The 22,883-nt window shown below is 47.5% G+C and overlaps 1 protein-coding gene across 1 annotated transcript in view; it reads right to left on the minus strand.

The window, feature by feature from the left end:
• The window catches only part of Arap1 (ArfGAP with RhoGAP domain, ankyrin repeat and PH domain 1), a 43,869-nt gene extending 28,478 nt beyond the window's left edge, over positions 1-15,391 (minus strand). The window contains exons 1-2 of the mRNA XM_090348375.1: positions 15,317-15,391; positions 9,701-10,252 (exon numbers count right to left, since the gene is read on the minus strand). Of these exons, the coding sequence (XP_090204501.1) occupies positions 9,701-10,209 (509 nt within the window). The 5' untranslated portion in view covers positions 10,210-10,252; positions 15,317-15,391. The remainder of the gene's footprint in view (positions 1-9,700; positions 10,253-15,316) is intronic.
• Between the last annotated feature and the right edge of the window lie 7,492 nt (positions 15,392-22,883).

The following is a 22,883-nucleotide window of genomic DNA, read 5'->3' on the forward strand; positions in this document are numbered from 1 at the left end:
GGGAGGCAGAGATTTGTGGATTGAAAATCTCAGCCAGCTTAAGCATAAAAGTTCGAGAAACTACATCTCAACTAATGGATAGGTATATAGTGTATTCAGGGGTATCATAAAGGCTAGGCAAGATGACACCTACCTATCATCCCAGCAATGTGGAGAAACATAAATAAACAGGAGGACCACAGTCCATACTAGCCTAGGCATAAAGTGAGACTCTAAGGCTGGGAATGTGGCTTAGTGGTTGAGTGCTTTCTTGGCATGCATGAAGCCTTGGGTTCGATTCCTCAGTACCAAATAAACAGAAAAGCTACAAGTGGCAATTTGGCTCAAGTGGTAGAGTGTTGGCCTTGAGCACAGAGAGTCTTAGGGGCAGTCCTCAGGCCCTGAGCTCAAGCTCCAGGACTGGCAAAAAATATAAATAAATGAAATAGTGAGAGGCTATCTTCTTTTATTTTTTATTTATTTATTTATTTATTTTTTTGTGGGTCGTGGTGCTTGAACCACACCTGGCTTTTTTCTCTTTTTCTTTGCTAGTCCTGAGGCTTGAACTCAGGGCCTGTGCACTGTCACTGAGCCTCTCTGTGCTCAAGGCCAGCACTCTGCCACTTGAGCCACAGCACCACTTCCAGCTTTTTCTGTGTATGTGATACTGAGGAATTGAACCCAAGGCTTCATGCATGCTAGGCAAGCACTCTACCACTAAACCAAATTCCTAGCCAAAATTCTATCTTAAAAATAATCAACACAAGCCAGTGCAGGTGTCTCATGCCTGTAATTCTAGCTACTTAAGAGGCTGAGATGTGAGGATCAAGGTTCAAAGCCAGCCTTGGCACAAAAGAACCTGAGACTCTTATCTCCAATTAACCTCTAGAACATGGGAAGTGGAGCTTGGCTCATGGGTACAGTGGTAGTCTTGAGCTGAAGAGCTCAGAACAATGCCCAGGCCCGTAGGCAGAGTAGTAGCCTTGAGCTGAAGAACTCAGGGACAGTGCCCAGGCCAAGTTCAAGCCCCATGATCCACAAAAATAATAATAAATAAATAATAATAATGATAATCGACACATAGGGCTGGGAGCAGACCTAATGGTAGAGTGCTTGCCTACCATGCATGAAGCTCTGAGTTTGATTCCTCAGTACCACATACACAGAAAAAGCTGGAAATGGTGCTGAGGCTCAAGTGGTAGAGCACTAGTCTTGAGAAAGTCCAAGGACAGTGCCCCAGCCCTGAGCTCAAGCCCCAGGACCGGCAAAAAAAGAATAATAATAATCAACACCTGTTGAAAATGAACTACACAATCTGAGGGGGAGGGAGGGAAAAAGTGGGAGATATGAAGGGAAGAAGTGACATTGTCCCAAAAGAAATGTACTCTAACTTATGTAACTGTAACCCATCTGTACATCACCTCTATAATTGTAATTTAAAAAAAATCAACACAAACTCAAGTGACAAAGTACTTGTTTAGCAAGGTCCTGAGTTCAATTCCTGAATACTGCTAATAATAATAATAATAATAATAATAATAATTTAAAGAACCTGATTTACACATTAGGGAAAATAGACAGAAAACCTTATACATGGGGACTAAGGCACAAGCCAAAATGGCTTGAGTGCAAGCCAAAATGGCTTAAGAGTAGAGTGACTCTTTCATTTATCATAGAAGCAGAAACATTTCTGGATTGTAACAGGCACTGTTAATAACTGGTACCAAGTACAAACAAGTACCAAGTACAAACAGGATCTGAGCTCACCTTTACGGCAGGCAGGTAGTGGGAAGGGGCATCTGAATAGGTTAGGTGGGCTTTGGTCTAATCCCACTCCCACCCATACTCTAGCCTCTTTGATCAACTGAGCTAAACTCTATAAAAGCATACTCCAGAGCCTCACATACACCATTCCTTCCACCTGCAATGCCCTCCCTGACCAGCCAAACTCCCATTTTCTACAAAAAGCATAGATCATACATCTTTCCTGTCTCCCATGAGCCTCCCCTCATGCTGCAGGCTGCCTGGGAATTCCCCCACACTTCTAAGTGCTGGGTTCGCCAATGTGTGGCATTCTGTGGTGAGCTCAGATGACCAAGGACCCAGGCTAGATACAAGACCTTCCCCATAAGATGTCACACAGGCCTTGGAAGGACCTAGGCCTGAGACTCTCACTAGCATAATCTTGTGAGGCCAGGCCAGAGATCTGGGATCATCTGTCACTTTCTCAATTGTCCCTTTCTACAAGGAAAATTTCCCACCTGCCCACTTCCTCCTTCATGCTCCTTCTCAGCATGTAGGCCTTTATCCTATGCCTCCTGCTTCCTTCACCTGCTGCTGCCTTTCTTCCTCTTCCATGAAGCTGCAGGCAGGCCCTCCAGCACACCCCAGCTCTGCCCCGCTCACTTCTGCTCCAGCCTCAGAACAAACCTTTCCTGTTAGAATGGATGTGTGTAGCCTGTCTCTCATAGAACCCAGTCCCCTCCGTGCATCAACATGATCCAACACAGAGGGGCTCCAGGAAGTGAATGCCTACATCCTGGTCTGGAAAGGTAACAAGCTCCTCACCCTGATGGACAGCAGCTACAGCAGAGCCTGTTGACCCATGGCCACATTCCACGATGTAAGGTCCATCCAGGAAGGCCCCCTACGCAGACCCTCCCCCAAAACTCCCCCCTCCTGTTTAAGTCTCCACCCAATATCTGTGTTACCTAGGTAACTGGCACACCTGGAGGCAGGCACCTTCCCTTTTCTGAGGTCACATCCTGGACCACCCTGGTCACACCTCCTCCAGCCCCCTCCCTACTTAAACTTGGACCCTGCCAGGAGTTGGCCCTTCTCCATGGACCCTCACTGTGGATGGACCGGCAATTTGTTCTCTAATAAACTCTTCTAACTGGACCTTGCGGCCGTTTACTCAAGGTGAACCTTACATCTGGTGCTGAGACCCGAGTGTGCCAGTTACCTAGGTAACATAGATATGAGAGAGGGAAGGAGATCAAGAGAAATAAGTTAGTAATCTTGCCCATCTTATATCCATACCTGTCTACCTTCTAATTGCTGTCTGTATTTATAGTGAGGCCTAGACTCAGGACAGTTAGCCTTAGCTGCTTCCTGGGTCTCTCATACATACTCTATAATCAAGTCGTCTACCAAGGCCTCCCATGGGCCCTTACCACTCCAATCCAGCTCTAGCTTCGCATTGCTTTTTCTTAACCAATCTACCATGCTCTCCCCTGCCCAGTTGCCAGATGTCAGAAGTAGCTAGGAACATTTCCCACCAACTCCAGGACTGCCTAGAATGCAAATAGAAACATGCCAAATCAACCAATTTTTAATTTTTTTTCCTGAACCCTTCTTTCTGCTACGTGTGTGTGTTCTCTAATATTGTTTCTCTTTGCTCAACTGCTACCCTGCAGATTTCTTTCAGATTCTATCCAAGTATACAGACCTGTTCACCACCAAGGAGCAGTTGCTACTTGCTGCCTTCTCTTCCACCTTTTACTCCTAAGGTCGACACCTCTAGCCAGCAGGAAGTAGCCAAAGATAATCTGCATCCTTTTTCATAATCAGAAGGCTGAGATGTAGGGTCCACCCAGGAAGGCCCTATACAGACCCATAACCTCCCCCCTCTAGCCCCTGGTGCAGAAACTCCCTCCTCTTAAGTCTCCACCCAATAGCTGTGTTACCTAGGTAACTGGCACACCTGGAGGCAGGCACCTTCCCTTTTCTGACCACCCTGGTCACACCTCCTCCTGTCCTTTCCCTTCTTAAACTTGGAGGGGTCAGCCTTCTCCGTGGACCCTCACTGCAGACAGGCCAGCAGTGTGCTTTCTAATAAACTCTTTTCTACCTGGACCAGGTGCAGGTTTACTCAAGGTGAGCCTTACACACATGCTCCCCTTCTCCCTTCAACAGGTGCTACCTTGTTTAGGACCTACTATGGGCCAGGCTTCTGCTGGGGGCTTTTCCACACCTATTGCTCTAAGGCTGTCAACATCTGTGTGCACAGAACACATCTCCTGCATGAAGCCCACCTAACTGCTCCCTCCTCCAGGCTCCCAGGCCTCCATAGGCCAAATCTCTTTGAACTGCCCATAGGCCATCCTGCTGTTGTAGGCAGGAGGCAGGAGGACTACATCTCCCAAGGCAGCTCTGTAGATCTCTGTATGTCTCTCACTGGCTCCTAAGGACAGCAGGGGAGAAAGATTAGTGCTCAGGAGCTCAGATTGTTAAGCCCCCCTTCCAATTTCAGGTGCCAACTCTGAGTAGAAGCTACTCTGTCCCTAGTGACGTGTAGGTTACTGGGTTCGTTAGGGATTATTGGGAGAAGAGAGACCTACCCACACTCCACAGGCACCCAGCATTCTACCAGCCCTGGACAGGAAGAAGACACTACCCTGACAAAGTGCTAGCCCCTTATCACCCTGGGTGGGGGGGAAGGGAGGGGAGAGTCAGAGCCATAGCACCTTGAACTTGTGGATAGAAGCCAAACCTAAGCCTCCCCCAAGAGAAATGTCAGAGAGGTAGAGAATTAGAATGTCAGAACCAAGAATATGGAGATTGGGGCCCTAAGGAGCAGAGACCTCCTCCCTGATGGAGGATTGTCTCTGGGAAAGTCTAACAAAGGCTCAGAAAACAAGCACTATGAGGTTTGGGGGGTACTTAGGAGAGGGGCTTATGGGCAGACAGAGAAAGCCCAGGGGAGAAAAAAAAAGAAGAGGAGAGGAGAAAAAAGAAAAAAGGCTAGGGAAACAGAAGTAGAGAAAGTGAGAGAAGACAGAAAATTCTAGGAGCCTCCTGGGTCCCCAGCTTCCCTCCCGCCTGCTCATCAGCCCAACCTGGTCTTCCCCTCGCTTACCCTCACAGGCTGGTGGGGTCCTGGGCTGAAAGCCTCCTGAGGCTCCTGCCAGGCAGGCGCAGACAGTTCTGTGCCTGCCTATGCAAGCCTGTGTTGGCCTGGCCTGGGCTGATCTCACCGAGTGCTGGGTCCTTGCTCCCTGGGACATGCTGGAGCCCAGGTATGTCTCTGTATGCCTGTGATTGTTTTCTCAGAGTATTTGTAAGTCATTTCTGTGTGTATGTGTGTGGGTTTCTGAGTATAATAGTGACATGTGTGTGTGTGTGTGTGTGTGTGTGTGTGTGTGTATGTGTGTATTCAGCTCTTATCCCTCCTGCTTCCTGCTTTCTGCCTTCTCCACCCACTGCAAGCTGGCCAACACACACACTTCCTGAAAACACTGACTGAGAAAGAAAAGTCACCCAGAATCCCCTGGGGCAGACACTTCCTCCCCGCCCCTGAGCTGCACCCCTCCTACCCACCAAAGCCAAACTGGGACACAGCCAGCAGATGCTGGTCTCATGAGGCCTTGCCGGGTAGATGCCCAGGAAGCCCTGACAGTGGCCTCTCCCTTCTGTAACCCTTGAGGAAACACAGTGACTGGAAAATAGACTCTCTGAAGGGAGCAGGCTCTACCCCAGCAACAAGTGATCAGCCTTCAGAAGGACTGGGGATTGGCTGGGCTGCAGTCAGGGCACAGGAACGAGGCCTTGCAGTGCCACTCCTGCTGGCAACAGCCTACTCCAAGCAAATACTTCAGGTGTCCCAACATCAGAGGAAGAAACTGAGGCCCAGAACAAGAAGGGAGGGGCTACATGGAGTGCCTCTGAAAGCCTGGATCAGATATGACCCTCTTTGACACAAGGAAATAAGAGGGTTCATGTGTATAGCAAAGTTGAGTAGACAAAGCTATGGTCAGGAGGTAAGTTCTGAACACTAGCTTCTCCTGGAGGGGTTCAATGACTGTGGGTAAGCCTTCTTGGTATTTCTGAAGTCCTAAATTTAATAATGACAGAAAGGGAGGTCACTCCAGGTCAGGGAGAATGGAGGCCTGACTCTGAGAGGGAGGGAACTCCATCCCTGCATGTTTTCTGGTTTGCCTTACAACTTGGTCTGAGGTGAGGGATTGTAGCCTAGCCTTGTGCTTCCTGCCTGCCTCCTGTGAGGGCTTCTCCCTTCCCAGACACCTGGATGTATGGGTTGGGAAAAGGGATCAGGAGGGACTTTGGATGGACTCAGGGCCATTGAACCCTACGGCCAATGTGTGCTTAAATGCCTCTTTGGGTGCTATGTCATCTGTGTACACACTATGTGTACCAAGTTCAGCAGCTGCAGGGTAAATGCTCGCAGCAGCCCCCATTTCTTCCCATGATACATACTGAGGGCGTGTCAGGCAGCTGGCACTGCTCGGCATATGTACACTGCTCACAAATGCACCCATATGCTATTAGGGTCCCCACAGCAGCAGTATGTCTGCACACACTTTCTGTCACCGCTGAAACAGCACAGACTCTGCTACACCTGTACCTAGGAGGATCACACATGGCTACCCTCAGAACCTGTACAAATGTGCAAGGACACAGACATGATACCACCTCATCAGCTTGCACAAACACACATTCACATCCTATACAAGCACCCAAACTAGCCTAGGGGTGCATGCCTCCCATTGAGTCAACACGCAGAAAACATGGGTGCACACAGGATGATCCCCAGATTGTACAGGAAGCCTGGTGATAGATCTGAGCCATACAGAAAGGTTCAACAGTTACCACCTGATCTGTGTGAGAGGCCACACGAAAAAATTGCAATGTAAGCAGGGGCAGAAAGGTCATGTGAAGAGATAGGGATACAGAGGCATGCAAAGCAGGCACAAGCAGTCTTCCACCATGTATCAAAAGCCTGGGAAACCCAGGAAGTTGAAGAAGGGGAGAAAGCCACCAGATGGGAGGCTCCATCTCAGTCTGATCAAACCTGTGAGGCTCTATCTACTATGATTGTTTTTCTTTTCTTTTTTGTCCAGTTTAGGACTTGAATTTGGTACCTACACTTTTTTACTCATTGGCTAGTGATCCATCAACTGAGCCATGCCTCTAACTTTTATCTTTTTTTTTTTTTGGACCTCATGCTTTCACTTGAGTTTCTGCTCAATGCTGGCACTCTACCATTTGAGTCACATCTCACTTTAGTGAGGACTAGAAATGTCTATGACGCCAAATACCCCATGACATAGGAAGCCAGGCCTGGCAGCTTCTCTACCCACTCTTTCCCCAAGAATGCTCTCAACTTGCAGGGGAGACATAGTTGGCCCTCAGAATCTCAGGGTTTCCACTTCCATTGATTCAATGAACTGAAAACTGAAAATACCAGAGGAAAAAAAATTGTATCTTTACTGAACCTACACAGATTTTCTTTCTTGTCACTACTTCCTAAACAATATAATATTGCAGCTAATCACCTAGCATTTACTCGGTATTTGGTGTTATAAACAATATAGAAGTCATTTAAAGTACATTGGAGGGCATGAAGGAATCAATCTTTTTTTTTTTTGCCAGTCCTGGGCTTGAGCTCAGGGTCTGAGCACTGTCCTTGGACTTTCTCAAGGCTAGAACTGTACCACTTGAGCCTCAGCACCACTTCTGGCTTTTTTCTATGTATGTGGTACCAAGGAATCGAACCCGGGTCTTCATGCATGCTAGGCAAGCACTTTAACCACTAGGCCAAACTCCCAGCCCCAGGAACCAATCTTGAATACAGAGAAACTGCTATAATTTTCTACAAATTGCCTCAGCAAACAATGGATATGGAGTCTTCTATCTTCATAGGGTCAGGCTTTTGACTACAGGAGTCTATAGCCTATTGGCCAAGTGGCACTGTTTACACTGAGGCTCTGAGGGCTAGGGGTGTGGAAAAGACTCTTGTCCTAACTTACAAGATTCCTGAAAACAATGTCAGTGTGAGAAAGACTGTGGAGGACACCTGATGGGGGAAAGTGGCCCCAGAGGAATGAAAAGAGGGAACCTCATCTCTGATGTGTATAAGATTCTATCTCAGCCTCATCGTTCCTGCCAGCCTCCTCTGAGGGCCTCCCCTTGCCAAAACATCTATAGTGATGCTAGCTGAGGAAAAAGATTGGGAATAGAGAGCTCAGGAAACTCTCAACTCTAACTGGCAGTTCTTTCCTCTCGTTTCCCTTTCCTTTCCCGACTCCCTGGCCTGGGTGATGCAGTTGAAAGAAATAGAAATTATTCTTTTATGCAGGAGAATGGACACCAGAGGGCGGAATAGCACTAGGAAACTCCAATCTAGGCTGTGACCAGGCTCCTGAGGAACCCTAGTACCTGTCCCCAAGTTGTACAGACACAGAAAAAGAAGAATAATTTTTGTGTTTTCATCAATCAAATCTCACGCCAACACAGTTGGCTTGGCCTTCCAGGCTTACTGTTCCTCTCTTACTGTTCCACTCCCCTCCCTCTTCTGTGCCTTAGTTTTGCGTTACTCCCCGCCCCCACCTCGTTTGAAACAAGGACACGGGACAGCAATCCTCAGAAGGCTTTCTGCAGAGGTCCATGAAATCATGAATCAAGTGTCCTGTATTGTGCCCAACAAAAATAAGGACCAATCAGGGGACTGGTGGCTCATATCTGTAATCCTAGCCATTCAGGAGGCTGATCTAAAGATTACAGTTCAAAACCAGACTGGGCAGGAAAGTCTGTGAGACTTGCATCTGCAATTAACCACCAGAAAGAAAAAGAAAAAAAAATGCCAGAAGTGAAACTGTGGCTTACGTGGTAGAACGTTAACCTCTAGAACAAAAGTTCAGGGACAGTGCCCAGGCCATGAGTTCAAGCCCCAGGACCAGTACCAAACAAACAAGCAAAAAAAAAAAAGAAGAAGAAGAAGAGAAGGAGGAGGAGGAGGAGGAGGTGCTGTGGCTCAAAGTGTACAGCAATAGCCTTGAGCTGAAGAACCTAGGGGCGGCACCTAGACCAGAGTTCAAGTCTCATGACCAACAACAACAACAAAAATTACAGGGATTGTTGAGGCCCTAAATAATCAGAGACCAAGAGTCGTCTCTCTGAACACTACTTCCTCTTCCAAGAAACCAATAAATCCCTATTGTGACAAGCCCACATCCAGCCCTGTCTGCAGGCACTCCTTCCTGGCTGGGAACTGGAGCAAATGGCAGGGAGGAGGTAAAGAACACAGATGGATAGGAACAGAGAAGGCACTTCAGAAGAGGAGGGAGGGCATGCTGAGTGAAGCTTCGGGAGATAGTGTAACACTTGTTAGGCAGTGTGACAGAGTATAACCTCCAACATGCCATCATCCCAGGTCCTCACAGTGCCACACACTTTCTAGTCATTTCTGTCACTGGGTCCTAGATTTGTGATGGCACGATTACCCACTCAGCCACCCACCCAAGACAAACCTGTAGGTTGCTGTGGGTCCCTCTAGCCTCTCTGTCCATGTCTACACAGCCTCACTGAAATCATGGACATTCTAGAGGATACATCCAGCCTCAGTCTGCCCACTTGCCCCTAGGAACATTGGCACAGACAGGAAGATCCCCACCTGGCTCTACTTGAGCCTGCTTCCACCGCCCTTACCAGCAGCCAAAGTCATTCTATCCACTGCCAGGTTTCACCCCTTGTCTCCACTGGAATCCTGCCTGGCACCGCAGCCTGGCCTGCAGAGCATGACCAGAGCCCTCTCCGAGTCTCAGCCACATTGGTACTGTGGGACCCCAAAATGCTCACTCCTCTGAGTCTTGCACATGAGTGTGCTTTCACTGAGTGCCCTTCTTACCCTGTGCCAAGGCTGCAAACTCCCCCTCGACTCTCTAAGGGTTTCTGCCCTGCCACAGGTGGCACTGCTCACCTCACCAGCAGGTGCGAAGGTCCAGTGCGAGGAGGCACAGGTGGAACACTTGGCTCCACCGGATGTCGCTTAGCTGGCAATGGCGGCAGTACAGGCTCTGGGGCAGCTGTGGGTGGGGTGGCAAAGCAGGTAGGCGGAAGGCAGCTCCTGCGGGGTGGGATGGGTGGGGCAGCAGGGAGCCCCTCATCCTCTCCAGCAGTGGGCCATGGCTCAGGTGGCATGGTTGGGGTGGGCACTGAGCGGAAGATGTGGCGTTTCATGGGCACGGGCCGTGGGGCAGGACGAGGTACAGGAGTTGGAGGCGCATGGCCCCGTAGCAGACCAGCCAGGATGCGGCGGCGGTGGCCAGGGAGAAGTAAACCCATATCCACCAAGCGGGCATCACTGAGACCTTGGCACTCAGTGGCCCACACCAGTCCATGCTGCTCGAAAAGTCCAGTATACTGCTCCAGATGCAGCGCTCGCAGCCACTCCGCCACGGACAGGGCAGCATCGCCACCCTCCGCCATACTACTCACCAGTGGAAGCCCAGCTAGCAACGTCAGTCCAGACCTAGGAGAGAGGAGTAGCGGTCAGAGGCAGGCCGCCCAGAACAAGTTCCCCTGATCAGCATCCCTCTGCAGCCCTTCCTGGCCATGTCAACCATAACCCTGCATGATCAAATCCCAAACAACCAAAATCCCTGACTACAATCCCAAAAATGACAACCCTAAAAGATCTGAACTCCAAATGTTGAAATCCTGAATCCCTCTCATGCCGTAGGTTCACAGTTCTGTTCCTGAGCCACCACCCTGTCATTCATGTGCCAAGCAAGGCCAAGTTCTGCACAGTCATCTCCCTCTGCATGGCTCCTACGCTAGGGAATTTTACATGACCTCCAGGATGGGCCTTACCCCAAACCCCACAGCCTTGGCCACTGCTCTAAGATTAGTGAGTGGTGTGGCTGAAGGCATCAAGCCCACTCTCCCCATTGCCCTCAGCAGACACAGGAGCCAACTCTCCAGGGGCAGTTCCCAGTCTAGGGTTCAGCAAGCATGTGTGGAATCGAATGATATATTGCCCTTCTGTGTACTCAGTCTGGAGAAAGAGCTTCAATTCACCCCACCTCCCCCTTCCAAGGCCTTGGAGGAAGCAGAATGCTCCAGAAGGTGAGGAAGTGTGATCCTAATAGCAGAATCAAGTAGTAGAACAAACACCTGCCTAACAATGCAAAATCCTGAACTGAAACCCAGCACCATAGAAAAAAAATAAATTTTAAAAATAAAGAGAGATAAAATATTCATTAACTATCAATATGAGTTGGATATCCAAGTGGCTCAATTGAAAAAGTATTAGAAATAATAGAAGAATTTAACAAGATAATTGGGTTCAAAATTTATTCACTAGAAGGAATGAATGACTGTCAAAAAATGTACTCATTACCTATTTTATGAAATGATACTTAATCATGATAATACATGTCTGCTATGCTTTATATATTTATTTTTAATTTTATTTTTGTCAGTCCTGGGGCTTGAATTCAGGGCCTGGATGCTGTCCCTGGACTTTTTTTTTTTTCCCCCCAGTCCTGGGCTTGAGCTCAGGGCCTGAGCACTGTCCGTGGACTTTCTCAAGGCTAGAGCTCTATCACTTGAGCCTCCGCACCACTTCCGGCTTTTTCTTTTTTTTTCTATGGATGTGGTACCAAGGAATTGAACCCAGGTCTTCGTGCATGCTAGGCAAGCACTTTAACCACTAGGCCAAACTCCTGGCCGCCTGTCCCTGGGCTTTTATACTCAAGATTAGTGTTCTACTTTGAGCTACAGCTCCACGCCTGGTTTTCTGGTGTTAAACTGAAGATAAGAGTCTCATAGACTTTTCTGCCTCTGGCTTCGAATCATGATCCTGAGATCTCAGTCTCCTGAGTAGCTAGGATTTCAGACAGGAGCCACCAGCACCTGGCCACTTCATGCATTTTCATAAGACACTTTTATTCTTATTTTAGAATGATCTTCTACTTATAAAGAAGTTTATTGTAAAACAAAAAGCCAGATCACAGGAGCTACATACATCCCATGTTTTACCCAACCTCTTGATGGTGTATCAAAAGGGCCTATAATCCTGCCTATGCAGGAGGCAGAGATCTGAAAATTGAGATGTGAAGCCATTCTCAAAAGACAAATCTGTGGGACCCTTATCATCAATTAAAAAGCTAGAACTGGAGGCGTGGCTCAAGTGATAAAGAAGTGAGAATGCAAGGCCCTAAGTTCAAGCCCAAACACACACACACAAATAAGCCCCGTGGAATGACTTATCATGTATGTGTAAGTGGGCATCTGAGATTCACACATGACAAAATGCCCAAATGACACATTTCTCAGACTGTGTCCCCATCATGAAACACACATGTCCATAAAATTCAAGCATCCTATGTGGCTGGAAATACCACAGGCCAAGCAAAGGGTAAAGAATAGCCGGGGGAAATCCTAAAAGCTAGAAAGCACCTAGAAATTAGATTTAAATAATAATCGAACAGAAAAATGAGCAAAGAGTATGAGCAGTGAAATTCACAGGAAGGAAAATACTGATAGTCTGTTTTTGTTGGTGGTGATGGTGGTCATGGGGCTTGAATTCAGGGCCTGGGCAATGTCTCTGAGCTCTTTTGCTCAAGGCTAGTGCTCCACCACTTGGATATACTTCTGGTTTTCCTTTGGTTAATTGGAGATAAGAGTTTCATGAGCCAGAACACTGGTGGCTCATGCCTGCAATCCTAGCTACTCAGGAAGATGAGGTCTGAGGACTGAGATTCAAAGCCAACCTAGGTAGGAGAGTCTGTGAGATTCTTATCTCCAATTAACCACTGGAAAATTGAAAGTAGTACTGTAGCTCAGAGTGGTAGAGTACTAGCCTTGAGCAAAAGAGCTTAGGTCTGTACCCAAGCCCTGAGTTCAATTCCCATGACTGCCCCCCTCTTCCCCCTCCCCCCCTGCAAAAAAAAAAAATCTTCTTATGGACTTTCCTGCCCTGGCTACCTTTGAACATGATCCTTAGATCTCAGCCTCCTAAGTAGATGGGATTACAGGTGTGAGCCGCCAGTGTTCAGCTACAGATGGTCTTTAAACATATGACAAGGAAATTAATGAAACACAAAGACAAAACACTTCTTTCCACTTATCAGACTGTCACACTTCAAAAAGTCTGAAAATACATAGCACTGGTCAGCAAGCGGGCTGTCCCCCTCCCTAACTAGGAGTCAGGACAGCTCCAGGGAATACAATACCCAGAAACAAGGTGAGCCTCACAAGCTGCTACTTTTTGGCCCAGCCCCTCTGGGTTGATTGTGGGCAATTATCTTGCAGTTTTATTGGCCTGTACCTGAAGTAACAAATATAGGAAGTTATCAGCTACTGTACTGCCAAGAATAATAAAGAATTGGAAATAACCGAAATGTCTGTCCACTGAAGTATGTTTAACTAAATTACCAGGTAGTCGTAAAAAAAAGGAAGAAGCTAGTTTGGACATACTAGTTTGGAATGACATACTGGTAATAAGGAAAAATACAGAACAATATTCTCACAGTCTGTCTTTTGTGTAGGAAAAAAACAACTAAGAGTACAGACCAGTATGCAATGTAAAATATAAACAGTACATCTGAAGAGGGGCAAGAGAATTCAGATTGGTATGCACATCTGAAAAGGGACGGGAGGTCAGGCCACACCAACTGTCTTGCTCTTAACCACTAAGTTCATGGGACCTGAAGCTTAAACAATTTACATGCCATTTTTGGTAAACCAGATCACAAGACTATTACTTTTGAAAAATTCAAAAAACACATGACAAAAATAAAACAAAACAAAAACCACATGAGCACATGCACATTGCTAGAGCCCCTCTTTGGACCCTAAAGGAACTCAAGCATATTGAGTAATTTCCAGTTTCCCAAGAAATCCGCCCCTGGCAGGGAGAGAGAATGATGTTCACTTTGTTTTTCCACTATCAAATTTTAAACTATGCAAATTAAAAATAATAACAACAACAGAGTTACTGGAGGGAGCCAAAGGAAAAATAGAAATAAAAACACATTCAAAGATCTGCATGTGGTAGTCCTCAACACTATAAACTATCAGCTCTTCCACAAAAGAACTAAAATTCTAACGTCATTTCCCAATTGAAACCAATGATTGGAATTGGTTTAAGACTGACAGGCTCTATATACTCTACAGACATAATGTTTTATTACATATATTAATATGTATCTATGACATACAAACAGCCTCAGCTTAATGTTAGTTGTTCTAAAATCTATATGCCAGTGATTGTATATAGAGATTCCCTTCTTGAATACTTGTTTGTTAAACATGACAGTTGAAATGTGATATAAAAATCAGTGTTAATAAATTATTTAATTAAAAAGACTGACAGGCTCTAGAGTTATTATAAACTAAAATAAAGACTCATTGTTAAGTAGAAAAGTTAGGTCTCTCTCTGTCTGTCTGTTTGTCTGTCTGTCTCTCTCTCTCTCTCTCTCTCATCCTAGGGACTGAACTCAGGGCCTGAAAACTGTCCTTGGGCTTTCTCAAGGCTAGAGCTCTACCAGTTGAGCCACAGCACCACTTCTGACTTTTTCTTTGTATATGGTACCAAGGAATTGAACCCTGGTCTTTGTGCATGTTAGACAAGCACTCTACCACTAGGCCACACTCCCGGTCCAACAAATACATAGAATTCTCTAAGCAGATAAACCAGACACTGTCTATGGGGGAAACTGGCAGCTGGGAGGCCAGGAAATACTATTTCCTTCTTTTTAATCTTCTACCATTTTCTCCAAAAAGAAAGAGAGAAGCTAGAATGTAGCTTTGTCATAGAGTGCTTGTCTAGCATGCATGAAGCCCTGGGTTCGATTCCTCAGTACCACATAAACAAAAAGATGAAAGTGGTGCTGTAGCTCAAGTGGAAGAGCACTAGCCTTGAGCACAGAGTGGCTCAGAGACAGAGTCCAGGCCTGAGTTCAAGCCCCAGGACTGGCAAAAGAAAGAAAGAGAAATTTTAAGAGACTAGCCAGTTGCTAGTGGCTTACACATGTAATCTTGGCTCAGGAAGCTGAGACTCTTATCTCCAGTTAAGCACACACACACACACACACACACCAACACACACATACAGCCAAGTGGCTCAAGTAGTAGAGTGATAGCCTTGAACACAAAATCTGAAGGACAGCACCCAGGCCCTGAGTTCAAGCCCCAGGACCAGCAGAGAAGGGGGAGGAGTCAAGGGAGGGGAGAGGGAGGGAAGGAGGGAGTAGAGGAAGAAGTGAGAGAGAGAAAGGAAGGAAGGGAGGGAGGGAGGGAAGAGGAAGGTGAAGGGAGGGAGAGAATAAGTAGAGCCTGGGGATGAGAATAAGACCACAACTCACTAGGCAAGGATAGGAATCAAACAACTGACACCCCCACTCCAGCCTGAGGGCCCTTCCCTGTCCTCCAGCAAGGAGGGATCTTCATAAGCTCTCTGGACTGGCCACTTCAGTTTTCAAAATGGGATCAGGGCCCTCTGGCCCCAGTCAGCATGCAACTCCTCACGTCAGCATGGAGCACAGGCTGTTGCACCCAGCCCAGCGCCCGCCTTCAGCCCCTCACTCACCGGCTGGGCTGCCAGGACTGCCTGGTCCTCCTAGAGGCACTGCTACTCCACTGGGCTTGGCATCTCGGCCCGAGGCGGAAGCTGTAGGGACAGAGATGAGGGGTAAAGTCCATGAGGCATCCAGGATATAGGTGGAGGAAGAGGAAGGTGAAGTGAAGGAGGGACATATGGGGAAAGCCAAAGAAAAAGGGACAGGCAATGTGGAGGAAGAGGAAGACAGGGAAGGAAATGGGTCCTGGGAGTGACACAGGGGACTCCCGGCAGCCACACAGGCCAGCCAACAGCAGGGACTATGCAGATACGAAAAGGACGCAAGAGTGGGGCACTGGTGGCCGACACCTATAATCCTAGGTACTCAGGAAGCTGACATCTGAAGATCATGGTTTGAAGCCAGCCCTGACAGGGAAGTCCATGAGATTCTTATCTCTAATTAATCATACGCACATACACATACACACACACACACGCACGCACACGCACACGCACACACACACACGCGCGTGTCTGCTTGTCTCCTTGCCTACCTACTCAAGAAAGCTGTCAAGTTTTCTTACCATTAAAAATAATGATAATAAGGGGCTAGGGGGAGGGAAATGGGGACAAAAATATGAGAAGGGGTATCAATGTGTATGAAATAATGCTCCTTCTATCTGGCAAATATAACTGTAACCACTCTATTAATTATAACTTTTAAAATAATAATAATTAATAAAGGCTAATAATAATTAGGAAAGGCCAGAAGTGTGGCCTCATGGTAGAGTGCTCACCTAGCAAACACAAAGCTCTGGGTTCAATTCCTCAGTACCACATACACAGAAAAATCTGGAAATGGTGCTGTGGCTCAAGTGGTTAAATGTTAGCATTGAGAAAGCTCAAGGATAGTGGCCAAGCCCTGAGCTCAAGCTCCCAGGATTGGCATAATAATAATTAATAAAACTATGAGGACTTAGGACTCGGGCTTCTGGAACTATCTAGAATCAATGGCAGATATGGTCACAGGGAAGGCTAGTGGGGATTGCCCAGGAAAGGCAATATGAAGGTGACAGATATGATACCTTGCTAAGCCCACTCTTTTCAGAAGTGATGAGAGACCCTGGGGACATGGGACCCCTCCACAAAGCCTGGGGAACACATTAGGCAGGGGATAGAAGGAGGGCAAGGAGTAGAGACACAAGATTCCAGGAGGCTGCTCCTAAACCTAGGGGAAGGTTGAGGGAAATGGGAGGAAAGGAGTTTCAGCAAGCTACAGCCCCTGATAACTACATGGGCATTCTCTGTAGGGCTGGGATGATAGAGGACAGTAGAACAGACAGGTCCCTCCTTCCTCAGCCCAGAGCAGTTTCAATCGCCTACAACTAGGGTAAAATTAATGCCTAAAGTCTAGTGTTCTGCATAATGGCTTGGGGGGCGGAAGGCTTGTAACTATTTCACACTTTCCTTGTAGGATAGCAGATACCACAATTATCATTGCTTCCCCCTCCTTCCCCCATCCCCTTCCCCACCTTACTGGGAACTGAATTCAAGGCCTATTGCATTCTAGGCAAGTAGTCTACCATTTGGGCTACATCCTCATTCTTTTGCTTTTAGTTTTGAATTATTCATTTGTTTTTGGTGCTTGTTTATATGAGTTTGGGTTGCGGGGGGGGGGGGTTGCTAATCCCGGGGCTTCAACTCAGGGCCTAAGCACTGTCCCTGAGCTTCTTTTGCTCAAGGTTAACACTCCACCACTTCAGCCACAGACCCACTTGTGGCTTTTTCTGCTTATGTGGTACTAAGGAATTGAACCCACGGCTTCATGCATGCTAGGCAAGCACTCCAAGCCACATTCCCAGCCCTGTGATTTTGTTTTGGGACACTACTTTTACCCAGTCTAACATTGAACTCTATCTCTAAGTAGCTGGGATTATAAACATGAACCACCACACCCCACCAATAGGTATGTTTTTAAAGTTAGTATTTTAAATGATTAATTGGTACTTCAGCTGAAAATGTTGACAAAAATGGTAATGCTGCTCCAAGGACAACTTTTTAAAAAGAAGACAAATAAGTCCAACACTGACAACTATATAAGCATTACAATCTATACGGTACATATAAATATTATCCCTGGTTTTTGTTTTGTTTTGTGTTGTTTTTTTGGTTGGTCATGGGGCTTGAACTCAGGGTCTGAGCACTGACCTTGACCTCTTTTGCTCAAGGCTAGTGCTTTAGGAGTTTGAACCATAGCTCCACTTCTAGTTTTCTGTTGGTGAATTGGAGGTAAGTCACATGGACTTTCCTACATGGGCTGCTTTGAACCTTGAGCCTCAGACCTTAGCCTCCTATGCAGCTAGGATTACAAGTGTGAGCCACTAGTACCTGGCCCATTTTCCCTGTTTTAAGAGAAAGAATGTAGGTCACAGGGATGCTAAATACTTGGTCTGGATATATAAGCTAGAAAGAAAGACTAAACACAGCCTAGGCCTGCCCAATCAACAAAGCAGCCAGCAGTTAGAATTTTGAACATTTCAAGTGTGATCCCCAAAATAAGATGCACTGGATTTTGAACACCCACCTGGGATTATGAAGACTTAGTACCAAAAAAATGTAAAATATCTCCATTTTTTCCTATTGTTTACATGATGAACCACAATACTGTAGATACTGAGTTAAGATACTATTCAAAGTAACTATACTTGTTTCTGTTGCTTTTCTCTTCTTTCATCTTTTCCTCTTTTCTTCTTTCTTTCATCTACCTGTCTGTCTATTTTTTATTTTCACGCTAGTGATGGAAACTGAAGACCTTGCTCATGCTAGGCAAGTGTCTACCACTGAGTCCTACCCCCAACCACACCTGTTTTCTTCAGTGGGCCTGCCTACTAGTGCATTTATATCACATTTGTGCCTGGAGCTGTACTCCTATTGGACAGTGCAGCTCTGACCACCCTCCTTGCTCCTCTCAAATTCAAGAACAAGCACGAAAGAACCCCTGCTAAAGGCTAAGAGTATAACATAAGAGGCTTGATGATAGTCCCCACCACCTGACTGGACGGGCCAGGGATAGGAGTCAGGAAACTAGTCCTCCCCTTGAGCAGAGCTGGGCCCCTACTGGGCCTCTCTGAACTTCCTATTCCTATACCACAGGAAGCTAGATAAGGTCAGAGACTCTGGGACTCACCATTGACCTTTGGGTCCGTCCTGTTCAAGAAGCTAGAGGCATAAATCCAATGCCTCCAGGAACCTAACACTGGAGGGAATCTAAGAGCATTAAAGAAAACAGCTAGGGAGATGAATAAGGGGTAGGGCTTTATCAGGCCTTAGTCAGGAGAAGCTTCCTGGAGGAGGAGGCTCCAGACAAGGCTTGAAACAGTATACTACTGAGACTGAGAATAGATCCGCAATCCTGTCTTGCCTTTACTGAAAACTGAGTTTAAAATAATTTACTGTGGATTTGGATTTTTTGGACTAACTTTGACATATTAAATTATTATACACCTCAATAACTGAGCTTTCTGAAATGCCTTCAAATTCTGCACCCAGGGGCCAATGCATCCCAGGATGTATCCCATCCCTGGTTTAAAGCTGAAAAGCTGAACTTCTGTGACAGCCTCAGGGAGGCTGAGCTCAGCAGTGGGGAGGGTGTCCTGTTAGAACAACACAGCCATAACTGAGAGGTGGGTCCCCTCTCTGTCCCACCCACCCACCATCTGGTCCTGCTTCTCCTACTAGTCTGGCTGAGGTTCTCTGCTCAACAGCCTGCTGGGGCTCCCAATCTCCTCAAGACTCCTGGTTCCTTACTTATCCTTCAAGCTGGTCCAGCCCTGCCCCTTCCTTACTTATGGGTGAAGAAATGAACATCTTTGAAAGGAGGAAGTGACTTGCCCAAAATACTCAGTGACATACCCAGTCCACAACTCCCTCCCTGTTGCTTCTTACACCAACACATAGCATACTGGGAGCAGAAAACTGTCAACTGTCTGCTGATAACGAGCTAGATAAGGTCAGAGACTCTGGGACTCACCACTGACCTTTGGACCAGCACTGTTCAAGGAGCTAGAAGCATAAACCCAATGCCTCCAGGAACCTAACACTGGAGGGAATCTAACAGCATTAGCTAGAGAGTCCATCAGTGGTTCCTCTGGCTTTGGGGGGTTATACCTATCACCCCTCAGGCACCTGCTCCAGGCTGCTTCCTGCAGAGAGACCTCAGTGATTGCAAACCCCCACAATGTTCTGTTTGTAGGGTATCCTGACAGTTTCCTCTTCTCTCCACAATGGAGTCCACCGCCTGGCTCTGCTCACAAAGGCACCAAGTCTCCAGTCCAGAGGTTAAGTAACATCATCTGGAATCCTTGCCAGATAGTCCTTCAGGGCAGGCTCGAGTCCCTCTTGCTAAACCCAAAACTTTCAACTTTCTAGTAACTACCTCAACCCCAAGGGTACACATTTAAATAATCACCCCATCTCTGTCCCATCCTGACAACTCCCCTGTGGCAGCCCTACCCGATACAGACTAGTGACACCAACTCCACTAGCCCAACAAAATGCCCCGGAGCCTGAACCCACAGCCAGGTGCACATTACCACATCCAGCCCACGCTATGCTCCACACTTCACAAGGCCTGCTTGAGGTAGGGACTTACCCAAGTCACTTGCTGGAGTACAAAAAGCACACGACTGCCTCTAGGCAGCAGTGTGAGGGCAATCTCTCTCCTTCAGGCTCCTGGGCTGTGAAGACTATGTAGGAGGTCAAAGGGTAAAGAAAGAAAAGAGGATGTTCCGGGCAAAAAGAACAGAATATGCAAGGTCCAAAAAAGGACTGGAGACAGAAGCCCAGTGGAATAGGAACATGAGACATCCAGAATTTGGTGACTGCTGTTAGTCACTAGAAGGCCTGCTGCCGATGTGGGTGGGCCCTTTCCTGGGCTGGCCTCATTTGCATTCTAATTTGCATGAGTGAGTCAGCCCAGTCATGGCTGTCAGGACAGCCTTAAAGGTCCTAGTGCATTCCACATTCTGTTCCTCAGACTGTGGGGCCAGAAACCTCCCAGTGACCCCCACAGACCCTTCTGCATAGAGCTCAGCTAGCTTCCAGAGAAGCCTCAGTCCTGCAGGAGGCAGGAGGGGAGGGAGGCATGCCCCTGGCTAGCCTGAGTCCTGAGGCTTGTCCCCTCTTCCTCCTCTCCACAGTTTCCTCCCAGCCCCAGCCAAAGCTTCCCAGCCAAGCAATCAGCTGGGCAGGGACCCTAACACTCCAAACTTAGGAAAGCCCTCTAAGATCTCCATATAGGAACCAAGAACACACAGTCATCTAGGTCTAGAAACCACAACCCACCCACCTGTACCCCAACCTACCAACCAGGACCACATGTACCTCCCACCCACTCAGCACAGCCAGCCTACCCCTCCACCCAGCCTTCAGCCTCCCACCCACCATCAACAACCCATCTTCAGCAACTCCCAGAGCCCCGTGTGTCAGTACCCACCTCCATCCCTGCCCCACCAGTCCCCAAATGGTACCTATAGGCCAGGCCAGAGTCCAGGGCATCCGCCACCCTCCTGGGTGTTTGCAGGTCTCTGCAGCTCTGAGGGCACAGGCTTACAGGGCAATAAGTCTCGGGGACACTTCCTGTAGATATGAGGAACTAAGTGAGGGTGGAGTTCCCAGCCTAGAGAGTACAGAAGTGACACCCCCTTCCCCGCAAAGCCAGCTCCTTCAACTCTAAGGTGACATGCGTAACACCCTCCAAAGCCAGAGGAACCACTAATGGACTCCCAGGCCAAGAGACTATACTCTGCCTTTTCAAGGACTGGTTGCTGCATGCATATCCTGAAAGAGTGTACTAAGCACTTCCTTTCCAGCTGGGCACCACTGGCTCACATCTGTAATCCTAGTTACTTAGGAGGCTAAGATCGAAGGACAGCAGTTCAAAACTAGCCTGGGCAAATAAGTCTAAGAGACTCTCATCTCCAATTAACCACCAAAAAACCAGAAAACTGTGGCTCAAAATGATAGAGCACTAGTCTTGAGCTGAAGAGCTCAGGGACAGTATCCAGGGCCAGAGTTCAAGCCTCATGACAACAACAACAACAACAACAACAAAAGTTAAAAAAAAAAAAAGTTCCTTCCCCATAATTCTCCCAGGCTCTAGGCATACCCTGCCCTATCCCAGGTGTAGTAAGAAGGTCTGTCTTCTGGATCCTGGAGTAGGCCTAGAGGCATAAAGAGCTATCTCAGGGCAGGGAGCTTGGCCTAGTGGTAGAGTGCTTGCCTCGCATGCACAAAGACCTGGGTTCAATTCCTCGGTATCACATACATAGAAAAAAAGCCAGAAGTGGTGCTGAGGCTCATGAAAAAAAGCCAGAAGTGGTGCCGAGGCTCAAGTGGTAGAGCTCTAGCCTTGAGAAAGTCCAAGGACAGTGCTCAGGCCCTGAACTCAAGCCTAGGACTGGCAAAAAATAAAAAATAAAATAAAATAAAAATAAAGAACTGTCTCAGCTACCCAGTGGGTGCAGGGAGGCTGTCAGTCAGTTCCTGACTCAAGGCCTCAACTCAGTCCTCAGGGTGCAAAGTGAGTCTAGACTACAGTTCTGGCTCCACTACTTTGAGCCTGATTCCTAAGCAAGTCACATCACAGTCTAGGCCTTCCATTTCCTCCTCCCTGGCTCACAGATGACCTGGACACATCACCACATGTATAGGAGAGGCCACATTGCATTTTCTAGAGTCCTCCCAGGCAAAGGCCATCCCTTCCTGCCCTTGGTCCCAAAGCCAGCTCTCAATACTGGGCTTGTAGCCAGGCTCCAGTTAGGACCCTCAGCATTCCAGAGTTCTCAGGTCTCCTAGCCACCAGTGAGTATCTCACACCAGCTCCTTCCTGGCACCCCTGCCTGATGACCTCATCCACAGCTGGGCTTAGTTCTTCCTCTCCTGGCTCTCACCCCTATCCATCCACCTGGGCCCGCTGGACAATGCACAGCGTCACATACAGAGGACCTGGTGAGAGGCAGGCATGACATTTTAATATTTCTGCAGCAGCCCTATCACTACCCTGATAAAATAATAAACCATAGCTTTACTAAAGACACTAATGACTAAAGGAGAATAGCATCTCTGGTAGTCATTTCAGGCCTTACCCTAACTCCGCGCTGTGTGTGTGTGTGTGTGTGTGTGTGTGTGTGTGTGTGTGTGTGTGTGTGTGTGTGTGTGTGTGTGTGTGTGTGTGTGTGTGTGTGTGTGTGTTGTAGGTAACTGAGGCCAGGAACTTATACATGCTAGGCAAGTGCTCTCTCAACCATTGAACAGTATCCTCATTGTCACCACTGACATCTAGAGACTTCCATTCTGTGTGTGTGTGTGTGTGTGTGTGTGTGAGAGAGAGAGAGAGAGAGAGAGAGAGAGAGACAGACAGACAGACAGACAGACAGACACTTAGGCTTGAGTTCAAGGCCTGAGAGAGAGAGAGAGAGACAGACAGACAGACAGACAGACTTAGGCTTGAGTCCAAGGCCTGAGTGCTGTCCTCAAAGCTAGTGCTCTACCACCTAAGCCACAACTCCCCTTCTGGTCTGTTTTGGTGGTTAATTGG

The sequence above is a fragment of the Megascapheus bottae genome, chromosome 16 (genome assembly GCF_031878675.1).
Source record: "Megascapheus bottae isolate mThoBot1 chromosome 16, mThoBot2.hap1, whole genome shotgun sequence".
NCBI classification, from domain to species: Eukaryota; Metazoa; Chordata; class Mammalia; order Rodentia; family Geomyidae; genus Megascapheus; species Megascapheus bottae.